This window comes from Melozone crissalis, unplaced genomic scaffold (genome assembly GCF_028551555.1).
Source record: "Melozone crissalis strain CALT ecotype California unplaced genomic scaffold, PUWL_Pcris_2 ptg000081l_1, whole genome shotgun sequence".
Lineage (NCBI taxonomy): Eukaryota > Metazoa > Chordata > Aves > Passeriformes > Passerellidae > Melozone > Melozone crissalis.
In genome coordinates, this window is record NW_026535858.1 from 9,895,390 (window position 1) to 9,913,914 (window position 18,525).

The following is an 18,525-nucleotide window of genomic DNA, read 5'->3' on the forward strand; positions in this document are numbered from 1 at the left end:
AATAGTTTAGGAGATGAATCTTGGGCTAATTAATTATGTAATGGACCCTGTGGCCTTTTCTCAGTGGGGTATCCAGGAACATCAGAACCTTTTGAACATCCACAGCAGTCTTAACTTTGAACAAATGAGCCTGTCAGACTTTTCTGTTGCATTTACAGATAAATATTATCAAGTGCATGTTCTGATACCACATCAACTAATGCCAACCTCTCCTGCAGGCCTGTGGTGTTGAGCAGGAGCTTCTACTGTTCTGTGCTCAGCCACTGAGCCTTGTCCCAGGCCAACCCCCACACTTGTCTCAGCTCTGCTGTGACCAAATTTTCCACCAGAGCTTCTCCTCTCTGGCACAGTTGCACCCAAATTGCAGAGTCCATGTGGGCTGCTCATGTTGGTACCTTGGGGGCTGAAGGGAGAATGTGGATGATTAGGAAGGTGTTTCCAGGTCCTTGAAGATTATTTGTTCCAGAAGAGGCAGGGATGTGTGGTAAATACTGTAAATGAGGTTGGATTTATTTATAAAACTTTGGTACTGCTGTGCTACAGTTGTCACTCATTGAGTATTTAGTCTGGATGAGGCCTGATAAAATGACTTTTAAACAGGAACAGTAATTTTGTAAGCTGTGGGGCTTTTTTCTTTTTTTCCCCTTCCTCTCCCAGCAGCTCAGAGGCAGTTTTACTTATGCCAGTAGGTGCATAAATGAGGGAGCAGAAGAGATGGGCTGGTTGTACTCCCAAGACTCAATTCTCAATTCTTCTAAGCATGATGTGGAGTGCACATGCTATTACTGGGTAGGGTATTAATTGCCAGGGATTTTATCTGAAAGTACTTTTTTGAATTACATCTAAACTTTTAAGTTCTTGGGTGAAATCAAAGGACATTTTACTAAATACCTTTCCATAGATTTCAACAACAGTACCAACAGCAACCACCACCAAAACTTTTTCAAGCTAAAATTCCATCAGCTCCCTTACCCCTCTTCCTAGCATTCTCCCAAATCAGAGAAGAAGCTTTGCTTCTCTTGCTCTTCTCTTCCTCCTTGACCCAGGCAACATCAGGCTGATGTAGCTATATTGCATTTGTTTTAAGAAAACATTCCTGTCTTCATCACTGTGTTGTGAGCCTTTCCTTTTCTCAAGTTTGGAATGCACTGTCTGGTTGGAGAAGGTGAGAGTGGTTTTTATACTGTCATTAAGGACAAATGAAATTTTGTAGTGTCCTTGCACCACAAAGTTGAGGTTTTGTTTTAGATTTAATGTGAATTATGAACTCAGATTGTGTGTAGGTGTTTTCTTTCTGTCTGTAGCACTTATTTGCAAAATAAATTTTCCGTGGGTTGTTTTTCCGTGTTGTGTGTGTGTCGTTAACCAAGCATGTTTGAATCCTGGATTGTATTTTAGTTCATGGAATGTTTTAATTTGATGTTTTGGTGTGTTCTTTGTCAAGGACCAAACTTAGAGGGTGTTTTCAGGGAACTCTGGTTTCATCTTTCATGTATGTAGTTTGGAGCTCGCTTGTGTTCCTCAGTTTCTTTTGTCCCTAGCAGACCGAGATGAAGCAGTGAGAGTACTGTTCATTTTATGGCATTTATAGTGGTTTTACATAGATAGAACATCACAAAGGCAGGAATAAACTGAGGGCAGGCAGCCTGTCACTTGCTTTAATCTTTATTCACTTATTCTGGGGAGAAAAAAACCCCAAATTTTAAGATTCAAATAAGAGTCAAGACTTTTTTTAAACTGAAGTTGGACATAAAACTATCAGAGGAAAAAGTTGCCAGGTTTTGAGTTGTAACCTGGTCCTTTATTTCATGATTATTGGGTCACTTTGGAGGTATTAGCTGGCTTGTCCTGCTAAGAGGAATTGATAATTACTGATAGTAATTATTTTCCTTAAATAATGAAAGGCTGTTATTCATGAATCCTTGGTAAAACAAAATCTTCAAAGTTAATTATAATAACTATTTTGAAGTTCATTGTAGCCTGAGCACAAGAATTTCCCTTCTTTGGATGTCTGAGTAGAATGACTTTCCCTCACAGGGAAAGGTATTATCTTTCATGATAAACTGAAGAATACGAATTAATACCTTATTTATTTAAACCTGAGGTTGATCAAATATTGATGCAGAGGCCCAGAGGAGTTGTGAAATCTCCATTGTTGAAAATACTCATAATCTGACAAATCCTTTTTAATTGGATTTGGGTGTTTTTAGAGGTTGGACTCCACAACCTCCCAATATCTCTTCCAACCTACATCATCAAATGCTTCTAGAGAGGTGTCTTATCTGTCTGTCTGCCTTGGCCCAAGAGATGTGTACTTTGTTCATAATGATGTTTTTTCTACCCCATATTTCTCAACTTACTGATACCACTTTGAATTAACAATGCAGATAAGTTACTGTTAGCATTCAGATCACTCAGAATAAGTATTCAGGTTTTTTCCTGTTTTGAAAAGACAAGCTGTCTTAAGGCACAGTGTAACCTCTGAAAATTAGTTGCTTAGCTAGGGATTGCAGTCTTAAGTGAATGAAACATCTCTAAAGCTTGGAGAACTTTGTGTTTTGTGGAAAAATGGTAGGATAAATATGCTACCAAGGTATCAAGGAGATGCTGAGAGGCCATATAGTGGCCCTCTGTGCAGCTGGCAGGGCAGCTTGGAGCTAGTCCGTGTGTTGTGTGCATTTGATGTGATCTTTGTGCTTGTGTATGAGCTGGTGAAGATGCAAATACTGCAGGAGGTTTCAGGACACTGCTGGCATTGGGCTCTGAGGTACAAGGAACTGTTCTGGTTTGCATGTGTGGGCTCCTGCACCCTTTTGCTTCTCTAGGTCCACGTTTTTCCAGCTTGGCAGGAGGCAGTGGCAGCAGCAGGTAACAGGTTTAGGCATATTTATCCTGCTTTTGAGGAATACCAAGGCCAGCACCATTTTTACTCATCCCAAATGGCTCTGCCCATAGGTATTTGCTGTGCTTGGTGAGCTTGTGTCAACTTGCAAGTTCTCCTGTTTAAAAATTCTCTTAAGAACAATCTGCTGGCTTAATTTCTTTTGGGGCACTTCTGTTTACAAAGTTCTTGATCTGTGAGAGATTTTTAGTTTTCTTCCCACTGCCAATTAGTATTTGACTAAAATGATTCTTTGTCTGCTCCCTCTTATCAAGTGTTCAGGTTTTACCTCTTCATCCTCATTTCAAACATAGAAATGTGTTGTCTGAATTAATCAACTCTATATAGTAGAATGAATTACTTTCTTGGTGATGGCTGATTAATATGAGTTTACATCTTTAAAGAACTGGTATTCATTAGGTTTTTGGGGAGAAATGCCAGCTTTCTCACTACTTTTTGAGTTATATCCTTGAACTAACTATAACTGTGTGTACATTAAGGTCCAGTTTTATATACTTAAAAACATGACTAAAAGTGAGTTCACTAGGTGAATTTGACACCTGTGTGGAGAAGTTTCAAAGTAAAATGTTCACTGTCTGTGTACTTTGTGAGAATTATAAATGAAAGCTCTGGGTTCCATTGGCTCTGTAATATTGAGTTTGTTACTGGACTTCATGTAGCTGTTCCAGTCTTCTGAATAATAGTGATGTAACTAGGTTCAGAATTTCATTTAAAATTAAGTTTATAGAAAAACCTGTGCTTTTTAGTTTCCTTTGAATTTGTGACTTGTATAAATAAGATTCAAATTGCTCTGTTCTCCCAATAGGTTGATTTGGTGTGGTTTAAACAAGTGACAAAAGACATTTTCTCCACACCTCTTTACATTTTACAGAGGATGTTAAAACAGCCTGGGGATGATATTGAGTCAAAACTAATTTAAGCTAAATATGTCAATATCTGCAATTTGTTCATGAAACGAAACTTCTAAAATGGGAACATGTAATTTTGGTCTCTTAAGCATAACAATTTTATTTTTTAGTCCACTTTAGAGAGCACTTCCTTTCTAAATGTAGGGCTTAGATGTGGGAAGTAGATGTTTGTCTTCTTGAGACCTAGGTGGTCTTTAGACTGTGTTGGATTATGGAGCATAAACTACTGCTAGAATTGTGTGTGGCTTGAAATATATGGGTAAACATACAGATATGTGATTAAGGTAATAAAATAGTAACCTAATTTTATGGCTATCAGAATCAGCTCACATGGTATCTATTTACTTGTCAGCAGTCAGAGACAATTTTAACACAAGGCACTTATCCTGTTCTCTTCTGTGCAGTGCTGCTTCATTGCCAAAGATATTTAGATCAGCTTCCATGTGTTCGTGCTGTGTTTCTACCAGATATTTTACTCATCACCGTTGCTGAACAATAGTAGAACTTCTAGGAAAAGATGTGAACAACTTGTACTGAAACTTGAATACTTAGTTTTTGGCTTTTTATTGATGCATTTTTGCATCTGTAAAGAAGTGGGGGATGTATCCTTCAAAATGTCAACTTATCAATATTTGCTTCAAATAAGTATATTTTACTTAGTTACGTACTTTTGAACTATTTTTATAGGGTTTAGTTTAGCAGCTTTTAAGAGGAACAAGAGGAAGCTGGAGTTGGCCGAAAAGGTGGAAACAGATCTCATTCAACTAAAGAAAAGAAGACAATCAAATGAAAAGGTTAGCTCTTGTTTCAAATTCTTGTGTTGTCCTAAACTTACAGCTGACTGCTAATAAACTTCATGTCTTATATAGTAAGACTGATGTAGCCTCAGAAGCCTGTTCTCCTTGTCCATCCTAATGTTTAGATGATATAATGAAAACTTAGTGCAGTTAAAACTTTCTGCCTTGCTATTTGGAAACCAAACCCTCACTTTACATCTTGCTTGTGCTAAGAAAAATATTTTGCTCATTTTGAACTGGAAATGTGACAAATGTAAATACAAACAGATAATTATTTACCAAAACATTTTCTTCAGCTTGGGATCTCTGTCACTGTTTCCCACTTTTTAATGTCTCCTGAGCACACTGCGTTATGGAACTGGAATTGGTGAAATTTGAAATATCAGGTAGGTAAACATGTGCATCTGTGCATGCATCTGGCATTGACCTGGCCCTTATTACCTGTGCTACAAAACTACCAGGGATTCCCTCTGTTCCCCTCATTCTTAGTTTAAATGTAGAGTTTTGGTAACCTGTGAGAATGTCATTCACAGTATTTGTGTTTGATGTTGAGTATCAAAGTATGGGTCATTAAATTCAATGCCTGTGCCTTATTTGGGGCCTGTGGGCCTTTGGATTGGGCATTGCTGTCTGACTCCTGCATAGTTACATATATTGATGTAAATAAGGTATAAATCCCAGAGGATTGTTAGCAAAAGTGTGTTGTCTGTAGTCTGCAAAGGCAACCAGTGATAAGGCAATTTGTATCTGTGTTCTTACATGTTTTCTCTAGCAAGGTGCTAATTTTAATTTTTTCGAGGATTTAAGATTTGTGAAGAAATTAAGGATGAGGGAGTCATGGAAGTTAGTTGTCCATTTTGGAACTTTTCCTGTTCACAGGATTTCAGTTCCCTCCTTGAGAGCCGGGGAGTGTGAAAGTGTAGCTGGGGAGAGGAGGGGTCCCTGTGCAGTTTTGCTGTTCATGTAATAAGGGGCAAGTCAATGCTTGAAACATATGCCAGTGCATGAGCTTACCAACCTGCAATTTGAAATTTCAAGAGCTCCAGAGTCCTGTGCAGAGCTTGTGTGAGATTCCCAGTGGTGGTAGGTAAAGGAGGTGATGAGATAGAGCTCTTCTCCCTGGTGAGTAATCCAGTAACAACAGGTTTTGTCAGCTATCTGGGCACATCCTGCCCATGCAGGAGGGATGAAAACCAACCCATGCTCTCAATATGGGATTCTCCTGCTATCCACAGAGTGTAGGGCAATTGTAGCCTTACAGGAAGTAAGGTTTTCTGAGTAGTTTTTCCAAATGAAATAGAAATGAAAAATCAAATTCTAAAAGGTAAAAAAAAGTAGAATGTATCTCCCCAAACTAGTAGAAAAAAGTCATTTAGCAAGGATGAGGCTTGTGATTTGTTGTCCTAAAACTCACGCTGTCAAAGCTGTGCTCTCATAAAAGGTTTTCAAATAACTGGTTTAAAACCATTTAAATACTTGAGTAATTAGAAGTTAATCTTCTTGTCAAAGTTATTTTAATTGATAAATACTCCTGTAACTTTTTTATCAGCTATGCTTCTCTGGAGCTGCAGACCATTCCTTTCAGCAGGATTTCAGAGCTGGTTTATTTTCTGGTTTGACTCACCCGCTTCAACTCTGCTGCAGCTGAGCCTGTGTGCCTCTGTCAGTGCTGCAGGCTGTGGGGAGAGCAAGGTAGAAAAGATGTTTTAACCAAGGTGCAGTTGAATGGGATCAGAATTAATAGGCCAGTGTGAAGACACAGTATGGTGACCAAAACAGACTGAAATTACTTGGAAGTTTGAGCTACTGATAAATATCGCCAGCTAAAAAGAAAAATACAGGTTTAAAATTAGTTTTCAATAAAAATGTGATGATACCAACCTTAAAAAGAATCAGGCTGTTTAAATTTGTCAAAGTTTGTATGGAAAAACTTGAGTTTTGTTTCCTGATAAATGGAGTTTTTTCTGTGTTTCTCTTTGTTCACCCAATGTAGCATTTGCAGAGGATTATGCATTTGCATACAGGAAGATCCATTTATAACTTCACCAAATTTCGAAGGTGTAAAACTTTTGTCTTTTTCAAGTTGCAGAGTCTTACTGATTTACTTAGCTAAGAAATAACTCACACACAAACAAAAATTAACTAAACATTCTCATGGGGGGTGTCTATGATGTGTTCTTTCAGCCAGATGCCATTCTCAAATTCTTCCCTCAAGCACCAGTAAATATCAGAAGTAAATATTTGTCAGCTTACTGTTAGTCTGTCTTTTACCAGAGGAAATGGTTGTTGAAAATAGCTTAGCAGAGTTTGGCTAGAAACCCTAATTTTACTTTGTCTTTTGCTATTGAAAAGAAAAATACAGGTTTAAAAATAAAAATACATGTTTAAAAATTAGATCACTTTTACAAGTGATCTCAGCTTATCTGTAAAAAGTTGTCCTCTTCTTGGTTTGAATAAGTGACACTAAGAATCCCTAGTACATGTGATTTTTGGGGAAGAAATTGGTGTTTGTAAGTTACATTTTATAGCCTAATTATTTAACTCTATAAATTACATTATTTAGGTTGAGTTTTAATAAAGCTGGCTTGGTTTTTATCTAGTTCAACATAAGTACTGACATATGTATAGACCAGTTGGAATTATGCAATATGCATGGAATCAACAGTTCCATGTGCTTCTGTTACTGTATTAAGACTGAACAGATTTAGAAAATATTTTTGTCTGTGTGCAGGTAATTTTAAGTGTAGCAGTCAACTATGGCTGCAGTCATTCCTAATGTCTGTCTTATTTAGTCTTGCAGTTTGGAAATTTCCTTAAAAAAGGAAATTTCCACATTTGTGTGCAAATGGTCTTTGATGGTAAAGCCTTAACAGCTTTCAAAGGTATGCTTCAAAATCCATTTAATATGGGAAAAACCTAAATAATTTTCACCCATTCTAGTTAAGTTTTGGTTTTTTGTTTTGGCTTTATCTGTGGAAATGCAGTATGGAGTAATCTCCTCATCTTGCACATGAGGATCAAACAAAATGGTTTTTTTTACACACCAACCAACTGTTAAACTGGGAAGGCTGGGATTGTTCATCAGGCTTTGCATAATTAGATAGTTGGGTAATAGCATATAAATGTTAGTTGCTTCAATGTGGTTAATTTTGTATTTTATCACTTACACTCAGAGATGAGATTTACTGGTAATTATTTTCCATGGCGTTTCAAAACTATCTCAGGTGGAGAGGGAAAAGGCCCTGTGTGCAGAATCTTTCAGTGGGTACTGGGTAGAGCTCTCCTAATCTGTTAATTGCTTCCTTAGGGGCTTGTAGTGATGAATATTACCAATTTTTTTATGTGCAGAAGGGAAGGAGGGTTTTTAAAAAATGCTTGCTAGAACTCTGCATTTGTGCAGGTGAGCATCTTTCAGTTTTGTGTGCATGCTCTTAGCAAAATCGGAGGATTTGGACCATGGTTTAATACATTAATTTCCTTTCTTGTTGGCAAGGTGCAAATTAAGTAATGTGAGGTTTGACTTCTAACACTGACTTTCAGGTTTTTCCATGCAAAATATTAACTACATAATAGATTATATTTAGGTTGCAATACTGCATTGTTAAAAACCCCAAAGTGCATTTTCAGTGGACAAGTATAATTTAGTAGCTGAACTCAGATACAGAATTTGGGAACAGATATCACCAAGTTTCCTTTAGAACCTGCAAAACTTTAAAATGTAAGTAGCGAAGTAAATCAATCAATAGAAAGGTAAGGACAAGCAAGCTGGATCTTGTTTAGTCCCTATTGGACCTGTATAAAGTTTGGTCTTATTTTAGACTTTGTGAATTGTAGTATTTATCGTACTTTCTAGTATTTTCTAAATATGTTTTTATTGTCCTGACAGTAGCTTGACAGGATCCTCTGCTTTTCAACATTGATGTGATGTGGAGAGATGAAATGTGTGACACTGAAAGGTTCTCAGCAGGTGCAGCCTTGCAGTGACTCCTCAGGCACACGATGCTTTTCTATAGGGAGATGTACAAAAAGTTCCTTTGCTAAATTGTGATGAGCTCTTAATTTTACTCCAGAAATCAGGGTTGCCAGTACAGTTCGTGTGTGTAGAAGATGCTGACAATGGTTTTTTTCCCACTGGATGTGGAATAGAACATTGCTGATTTTCAGTTTGCTGAATAAGGATAAATACAGCATCACCCATATATCAGTGACTTTTTTTAATCACAAACCACTCCCATTTCCCCCCACCACAAACCTGTGTTACTGAGAAGAAAAATACAGAATTCCTTTGCTTCAGAGATACAGATTTCCTTCAGAAGGTTGTGTGGTCCAACTCAACCTTCTCTTAGCAATGCTTCCCTTAGAAAAGATGTCCAGCCTCAAAGTTGCCTCATTTAAACAAACTTTGATAGGCTAGACTTTTATATCTGTGGCTGTCTATTAAGATTTTTCTTGTGGGTATAACTTCCTTTGACAAAAGAGGAAATTTTTAATGGATATATATATTTGATATAATATATACAAAATATATATCAAATATATATTATAACATATATTTATCTATTATATATGTTTATACATTATATATAAAATGTGTAAACATATATAATAAATATATGTTATAATTTAAATAATTATATGTGTTTAGAATTGATATGTAAATAATCAAGTATATGTATAATCAATTGTATGCATATTAATATACATATGTATTATATATTATATATATTAGATATACTATATATAATATATATATGTATATATAATCAATTATATGTATATTATTATCAAATTCTTTGATAAAAGAGGGTAGGGGTGTAGATAGCAGCCACCTGTATCATAGTAGTTCTTCTCTACAGAGAAATCATGAGAGAATTCATGTTGGGAAGAGGTTTATCTTGTCTGGTCTTGGAAACCTCCAAGGATGGGAATCTGCACATCCCATGAGCAGCCTGGTCTGCTGGTTGAGGTCTTTTCCGTCCCCTGAGTTGTATTGTTTGAACTGGGTTTGTTTTAGCTCAGGCTGTGTCTGGGAGTCCTGGGAGCTGAAAAATACATTTGCACATGAGATGTTCAAAAAAGGTTCCTTAATTTTCCTTCATCTTTAGAACTTGAAGGGAGCTGGTTCTTTTCTTATCCTCTTTGCTCCCATAATCCTTTTGTTTCTACTTTTCCTACCCTCCCTGATCCTTCCTTCCTCTGTTTTTCAGCTTACTCATCTTCCCAGTACCAGTTGAAACTGTGGATCTCTAGCTTCTCACCCCTGTCTGTCTTTAAGCAGTTACTCTGCTTTATTGTTGGGACATAATTTGTTTTAATATTGAGTGTGGTCAGTGCCAGCATCTTGAGTGCAGAACTTGCCAGGGATGATCCAGGTGTAGGAGCAGAGGAGAAACTTCCTGTTTCTTTGGATGAAAGCCAAAGATGAAACTCCTGTCTAGGAGTTCCAGTTGCTTGAAAAGTACTGTAGAACATATTTTTCCTTTTGAGACTGACTGTACTGCATGTTTTCCTTTTGAGACTGACACAGAATTAAGCCAAGTGTTTTCTCTTAAATTAAGTGTGGCCAGAGTATCATCAGCATTGCAGTACTAGAAACTGTGCTTGAGAAGTGACATAGTATGACCAAGGGAATTTTAATTGATGATGGGAACTTGATAATTTGAAGTTGAATCGTGTGGTTTTTTTTTTTCTTAACTCCTCCTTCTGAGTTCTAGTCCAGAAAATTCATATTTATATGAAAAACTTAATAATCTCTGGCATTATTTCCCTGGGTAAGTCTGTGTAAGAGGCTTGAGGCTTGTGCAGCACCAATGTGCATCTCTGGAGTACATGATGGATGATGGATCAATTCTGTTTATTTGGTTTAATTTCTGTACACTGCATGCTGTGTGTGTGGTGGAGCATGAGGTGTGAGTGCCTTGCCCTGGGTTCTGCAGAGAGGGGAAAACTGTTCCTTCTCTAAGAGGGACTTAGTGTGGTGCATTAAGGAATGGGGGAAGGATATAAGGGAAAGCCCCTGCTCCTGGGGGTGTAAATCTACCTCAGGAGTCATGGAAGTAACTTTTCTAGTTACGGGAATAAAGGGTAAAAATGCTTTACTCACCAAAGATTCATGAGCTGAGAACAAGTCTGGCAGAAGCAATCTGTCCTAGGGGAGAATTTTTTCCTTGAGGCTTCTCTTTGTTGTCTTGCTCAGGATATCAGTATTTTCTCTTTACATGGTAAACAGCTGCTTGGTTTTTTTGTGATGGTGCTTTGTTGTTTACTTTTTTTTTTTGGCGAGGGGGGTTGGTTGTTGTTGTTTTAATTTGTTTTTTTTAAATTTCCTTTTTTAAAAATCACACATCCTCAAAGATCAGAGCCTCTGAAAATGCTTTTTCAGACCTTTTAGGGAAGGCCTTTGATGTGGCATCCGTTGCTGAACCATTTCTTAGTGGACAAGTGGCAACCACTAAGAAAAAATGACTTCTGGCACTTCTGTGAGTAGAAGTAGGTGATCTAAGCATTGGATTAGTTCTGAAATGTTTATTACCTTCTTGCTACTGGAGAAGTTTTATTAAGGTCCTGTCTGAGGCAAAACAGCATTTTGGGAAGATTTTTGGCCGTGGCTACAGGTGCATGATAACAAATCCATTTGATTGCTAGGCTCTCACTTGCACACTCCTAAGGAGTATGATCTGACTTTAATATACTATTTTTGCTATAGGATTTTTTTTCTGTTTGTGTGCCCTGCAGGAGAATGACTCAGGAACCTTGGATACAGTTGGTGCAGTTGTTGTTGACCAAGAAGGAAATGTGGCTGCTGCTGTCTCCAGTGGAGGTTTAGCACTGAAGCACCCTGGGAGAGTTGGTCAGGTGATCATTGTACATTTTAAAATTTTTTTGGGGTTGGGAATGATTGTTCAGTGTCACAAACAAGTGTAGTGTAAAGCAAGGGTTGTGACAGCAAATCTCTGTTCTCCCTTCCTTCCTGTTAAATGCTGAAGGCATTTTCACTGCACTGATTTGCAAGTGGTTTTAAAGTCCTTCATCATTGTAATAAAACAGTGATAGGGAAGATGTTCTGTTGTTACCTTTTGACAGAGATAGCACTAAGTTAATTTCTTGGGCTTGAATACATCCTTAAATTGTCTCTTAAATGCTTAGAGTCTTGAAAAAAGATTTCTCTCAGTATTTAGGGAGCTGTCCCAATTAATTTTTAAATGATCTTGTGAATTAGAGCAAGGGACAAAAGTAATAAAAGAACATATCAGGTATTTATGATGTGTTATATATAATTATGATTATAAATTATGTATAGTTCTATTTATTATTAATGTTATAATGACATATTTATGGTGTGTCACCTTATTGTTGTGAGGGGATTTTGAGGTGCAGCAGAAGTTTTGTACTCTATTGCTGTACAGCTGTATTTTTGGTTGTCATTTTCCACTGTCCAAAAAGCAGTTCTCTTTTGAAATGTAGTTAAGATTTTTTTGTTTGTTTGTTTTTTGAATAGCAGAGTGAAAGAGACTTTATATGAGCAGGGTTATATCTTTACCCTCATTTTCTGTTAAGCTAGGCTAGAATTCTGTGTCTATGACAAACACTCAGATCGCAAGAATAGTAAAAGGATGTAGTAAAATGGAGTGGAATTGCAATATGGTTATGATATTCTTATTCATCTTTTGTACTAATACTTGCGTTTTTCTTGGGTTTCTTTTTTGTTATTGTTGTTGGCTTGAGGTTGTTTTTGTATTTTCTTTTTTTTAAGGAAAGAGACTATAGCAAAGATCTCACACACTTAAAATTTATGAACAATGTGCTTCTTTCCTTAGGCAGCTCTTTATGGTTGTGGCTGCTGGGCTGAAAATACAGGAGCTCATAACCCTTATTCCACTGCTGTGAGTACTTCAGGTATTTACTACTTTTATAAATATTTAATGAAGTTACTATCTTTCTCTGTAACTAGTTTGTAAATTCAAAATAACAACATAATTTCCAGACTATATTCTAAATTTGTATAATTTATTTGTTTCATTTAATTTGAATCATTTATTATTGTCAGCATTGTATTTACATGTCTTGTTGGTTGCTTATATTGCCCTTTTTATTTAATTAGCAACCATGGGAATTTTTATACTGTTTTATATTGCACGGAAAGGATGTGCTGGATTTGTTAAGTATTAGGGAACCTGTTCTCCTGTGAAGAAGTGCTTATTAGCCCAATATTGTATTAAATGCAGAATACCTCTGGGAATGGAAGCCTTGTGTAAAGGACTGAGGTAATCAGAGGGTCCTTTGATACAGAAATGCTACATGCAGCATTTTTTCCTCAAAAATATTTAATTACTATTTCAGATGAGTATTTAAGTGAATATTTTCTTCATCTCTCTTTTCCTTCTCAAAGGAAAGGGAAAAGGCAAAACCAAAATACTGGAATAAGTGTATCAGGAAATATTTATTCAGCAATTGTCAAAGTGATGTAAGAATTAGGAGAGCTTCTGTTCTCTTTGGAAAGCTCAGGGTCCTTGACACACAAAACTATTGTGTTTATCTGATGCGTTGCAGAACACTGAAGTGTTAAGGTGAAATTATGTAGGAGTTGCTTTTATGTTTTTGTTCCTCTCACTTGTTTTATGAACAGCCTCAATCAGAAAAACTACTTGTAACTCTTTTTTATAAGTGCTTATGTCAGCTTGCAAAATTTATGGTGTTGACACTGCTCAGGGGTCAGAGTTATCAGCATCCAGTGTAGGGACAGGTGAAGAAAACCTGCAGAGTTCAGATTTAGGGAATGCCAGCTGTATCCCATGGGCACTGCAGAGCTGGAGTCCTGCTACAGAAATAGTGGGGAGAGCAAGGTGACAGATTGAAAACTTGATAGAGGCATCAGGAATATCCTGTATTGCTTTTATTTCTTCTGTATTCATGTCTGCCTTGCACTGTTGAAAATTGGTGTGGGTGCTCACCCATAAGTTTGATGTCAGTAAAAGCAGATGTCCTTTTTGGTGCTTACTCAGGGGATGGTTTTACTGAACCCAGGAGTGTCAGAAGACATTTTTACTCAAGGGACACTGTATTGATTTTAGTTTAATAAATGCTTAGTGACGTAACCAAATCTATTCAAGTGTTTGGGACCATGTTTTAATAATTAGTGAGCACAAGTCCAATATTAGAGATTGTTTGTGGAAGAGCTGAAGTGGACAGCTTTATTTACTTTTTTAATGCTGTTCTTTACAAAGTCAGCTGGATTTGAAGTCCCTGTGAGCACTGACAAGCATCCTGGTGCCCTCACAGGAGATGATTAGATTTAATGATAGTCTGAAATATTAGCCTCCTCTCTTTTTGCTGGTACCACTTCTGTATAATCCTAAATAGTTCAATATTATACTATTTATAACTGTCACAAATATATATGGATTTTTTTTGGTTCAAAACTTCTAGCTTCCATGACATTACCCTGATCCCAGTCCCAGTTAATTGGAGTGGCCTGCTGCTGGATTGTCAAGTGTGGCCATCTGTTCATTCATGGATTTGAAATTCAGACTAGTGGTGTTTAATTAAACTCTTGTTTCTGGTTTTCCTTTAAAGTATGTGTATGTCTGTGAGAGGGAGTGAGATAGAAATGTTTACAGGAAGTGAGAACTCCTCTGTAATCAATACCATTCTTTTTTCCATTTCAGAAGCTCATAATGTTTTATTTTATAATGTACTTTATGTTTAGTGCAGTTCTAAAATGTATTGATGCCTGACTCTTGTTTAAAATATGAACATCCAACGATGTGAACCATGAATTTAATTAAGGAGTAAAGGGATGGAAAATTAAGTTGTAGGAAAAGTTGAAAGAATGAAACTTGCAGCTTGGCTGGATCTCAACAAGACATGGGAATGGGGGCATGAACATCTGCAAATATTCAGGTGAAACTGCCATGGCCAAGGAAGAGAATAATGCATTAAGATATATCACTGTTAAATATTTAGAAAATAAATGTAATGTCTGAATTCTAGAAGATGCCTTGGTTTAGAAAGCTCCAAGATGATATTCTTAACAGAATATCAACCCTGTCCCTTGATGTAACTAAACCCAGACTAGACTGCATTTGCAATAGTGATTTTACCCCCTTCTTGGAGGTTTCCAAAGAGGTTTTGTCTTAACATTTTTTTTTTTTAAATCAGCAACAAATACAACTTTCATGCTATATATAAACTGTGTACATGCACATTCATTTCATGTTTCATTTTACATTTAGACATTTACACCTGTCCGTAAAAGTATTTAAAAGATGTACATAAGAGAAACCTACAATCAGTTTAAATTTCTGTGGTTTTCACAATATAGCATTTTGTTCTTTTAATTTCACGTGTCTATTTATTTTAATTTGACTTTGAGTCATGAATTTGGCACAAATCTAATAGTTTCTACAGGGATTTTTTTCCATTTTGTGGGGAGAAGAAAAAAAAAGAATAAAATTAGACAGTGGTTGCTGTGGGCATTGAGTAATGTTTAATGTTTATTGTTACATGACTTGAGAGAATAGCTGACTCATCAAATCACATTTGGAATTAAAATAAAATCTTGAATAAAAAGTTAAACTCTAATTCCCCACAAGCTTTATCAAAAGTATCCTCAAAATTATTTGGTATTAGTGTGTGTTAAACCAGATAATTTTAGCTGAGTAATTATTTGGGAAATAAAAGGTTTCTCTTTTGTGCTGGTTTACACTTTTAAGCTTCTTTTTAGTGATCACTGAGAATAGGATATTTTATATTTTAGTTTTAATAATAATATTTTAGTTTTGCTGGGAATAGTTTTATTCTGTGATTACCTTTGTAGAAACTTCCTTTGAAAAGGAAGTTTTAGTTTAAATGCCGCAGTTAATAATACAGCAGGATTTGTTCTTGAATTTTTATTAATTTTGTTCTAAAATCCTCCAATTGAAGCTTCAATGTCTTTAAGTACCTGCCTCATTAGAAAAAAAGCAGGCTGGGGGAAGATGTCACCACACAAGTACTCAAAAGTAATCCCAAATTCTGTAGCTTTTTTTCAATGCTTGTGTATTATTTGAAGAAATTTTGGATCTTCTGTTGGCCCTGTAGCTGCTGGGAGGCTTCCTGCTTTTGCCTCTTCAGGAAGGATTTGGTATTAGCTCTTATGCCTTTTAGCAAGTTGTTTCTTAAATATTTTTGGCTATTTTTGTCATGTTTTTATGCAGAGTGTGCCAAAGGTGGTGGTTCTGTTCTTGTTTGGGCACGACTTCAACTTTTTGCACGGTAATTTCATACCTCTAACAGTCACTTGACCATGTTGTTTGAACACAGTGTCTTTGGTGGTTTTGGGCTTTTTGGGGTTTTTTTTTTTTTTTGGCTTTTCAAAAGTTACTTCAAGGTTTACAAAATACAGCATATTTGTAAAACTCATATTTTATGGTTATAGCTTAACAGGGCCTGGGACAACTGAAATCAAAAGATGGAGACTTTTTAAAAACATAGTGGGGGGAGATGGAGAAACTTAGGAATGACTGGGAGTTTAAGGGGCCCTAAATCCAAGGTTTATTCTGCAACTCTCAGTCTAAAATTCAGTTTCTGTGTAAACAAGTAAAGCCTTTCTGATTTTTTTTTTCCCCATCAACTTTTTGAAACATTTTGATGTATAAACTCTGAATTATATTAAAATTAATATTTTGGTTGGGAAAAAAAATTGTTGTGGGACTTTATTGGCAGCTAAAGGATAAACATTACAGGAATTTAAGTATCTCCAAAGCAGGATTAAAATTCAAAAAATTCAAAGAATGTTGCAGTTGTGTTGGGGGCGCACCCAGGATACCTGGGCAGTGACAGTGCAAGGGCCCTTCTGTGCAGGAATGATGGTGGAGATGGAGTGAAATTAAATGAGATATTAAATGAGATGAGCATGACCAATGGCCTTTATTTAGTATAAATGTAATTAACAGCTAAACTGGGTTTTGGATAAATGTAGAAGAAGCCAAATCTATGGTGTTTAAAAGCTTTTCCATGCATGTGTGCACACAGACACAAATAAAACAGGCTCCCCTTTAAGCACCCCCACCACCTCCCCACAAAAAGAGGCCAGAACACTTTGCAAGGCTGCTTGGAACTCTTTGGTGGGTGTTTTTTGCTGGTATACAAATGTAAACACAGGAAGATAGATATTATTTGAGGGAAAACATTTGCGAACAAAACCCAGCCATGGGAGAAGCAATAGTCCATTTTTTGGCTGTACTTAAAGAAAAAATGTCCTGTTTTTTCCTGAGCATAATAAGAATCAAAGTCTTTGTGCATATTCTTCTCATTCAAAATAATGTCAAGTGTGACACTGAATTTCCTATTCAGTTGGCATATGTGTCATGATTATGAATATTCATTCACTAACTGTGCCAAAAGCAATACTGCTGGTGTAAGGGGCAGGCTGTATCTTTCCTGGGAGAGAAATAGAGAAATACTAATTCTCTTTGGATTTGCAGAACCTTAACAATAAATATAAAGATAAATATAAAATTACAGTAACAGCTAATGCAGGGCACTTTGAAAATTAAACCCAAGTGGAATTTTTGAGTTCAAGTGTAGAGACTGAAAATGTCTTGCATTTCTTTCATCTTAACAAGAGAAGGAAATAGAACGCATACAAAGGATGGGTGTGTGTGCTGTGTCTAGGTACCAGCCATTGAGGCCAGCAAACCTTTAATATTGCATTTCTGAAGACAGAACGTGTTGCATTATTTACAAAATGCAGGATTTCTGTGACAAAAAGTTGCAAAATCTCCAGGTTTTACTAAAATTTATTTCAAGGGACTATTTGATACAAGAAAGGCACATAGGTTATCCTAGGGAGGTTTAAAATACAACCCAAGTTATGGTCCTACAGAAGGAGTAGAAGCTTGACATATGTTGAAGTCATTCAGAAAAATTTAAGGATGCTAACAAACACAATTTGGTTTCAGGGCTGAGCCAGAGCTGTGTTTTCTTGAGGAGGTACAAAGAATGTCAGATTTCTGGAAATACCACATTTATTTACGAGGTGTAGTTGTCTGGGAGAAGTCTCCTGGTAATGTCTTGCTCTTGTCTCCTGCACAGAATCTTTTCTTGAATGGAATGAAAATCAGATAGAGAAAACAGCCGTGTTTTAGGGAGGGATGCATGTACAAACTGTATTTATTCTGTGTAAATTTCCTTGCCAGTTTCTTGTGTTGGTGAATTCACAAAGATCCTAGAAAACTGTTAAGGTCTCATGACAAAAGCAGTGGCCTCTGTCCTCATAAAGGCATTTTAGAGATTAGATCATAATACTTTAAAAGCTCTGTTATATATACATTTGTACACATAATGCATCATTCCATGAAGGATAAATAGCACTTTGTGTTTTGAAGAATCACAGAATTGTTTAGTTTTAAAGGAACCTCTGGAGGTCTAGTCCAGCCCCCTGCTCAAGGAGGTTTCTCTTGTTTTTGAAATTGACATCAATAAGGGAGTTAATATATTCACTTTTCCTTGTCCCACCTCTTCCTGCTCAAATTCTGTTCACATCAGTCATTCTTTGCAGCCCATTGTGTCTTATGGCTGCTTTTGCAGGCAGTGTGGGATAGGATGGAATAGGAATGGCACCTGTGCAGAGATGGGCTGTGGTTGTTAAATTGTTTGTTGAGTTATGCCCTCAGCCAGCATTTTGGTCTCCTTATGGAAGCCACTGGTCTGTAGATTCCTACTTGAAAACTCCCTTTGCAAACAAACCACAGTGAAGTGCAAATCTCCAGAGTAAATGCTTTTCAGGGAAGCTTTAATAAATAAATTGACTTGTAGTGCATAACTTTGGCTTTGTGATTCCTTTCTGTTGAGGGCTGCAGTGGCTGTGTTAGGGTCCTGTGGATGAATACCTGGCCAGTGTTGTTTTGTAGAATTATGGAGTAGATTGTGTTGGAAG

At 36.6% G+C, this 18,525-nt stretch overlaps 1 protein-coding gene across 2 annotated transcripts in view; it reads left to right on the top strand.

Moving 5' to 3' along the window:
* Nucleotides 1-18,525, top strand: part of TASP1 (taspase 1) — a 79,310-nt gene that overhangs the window by 27,334 nt on the left and 33,451 nt on the right. For both annotated transcript variants that reach the window (XM_054290486.1, XM_054290487.1), the window contains exons 8-10: nt 4,498-4,604; nt 11,343-11,462; nt 12,425-12,503. In XM_054290486.1, the coding sequence (XP_054146461.1) occupies nt 4,498-4,604; nt 11,343-11,462; nt 12,425-12,503 (306 nt within the window). The remainder of the gene's footprint in view (nt 1-4,497; nt 4,605-11,342; nt 11,463-12,424; nt 12,504-18,525) is intronic.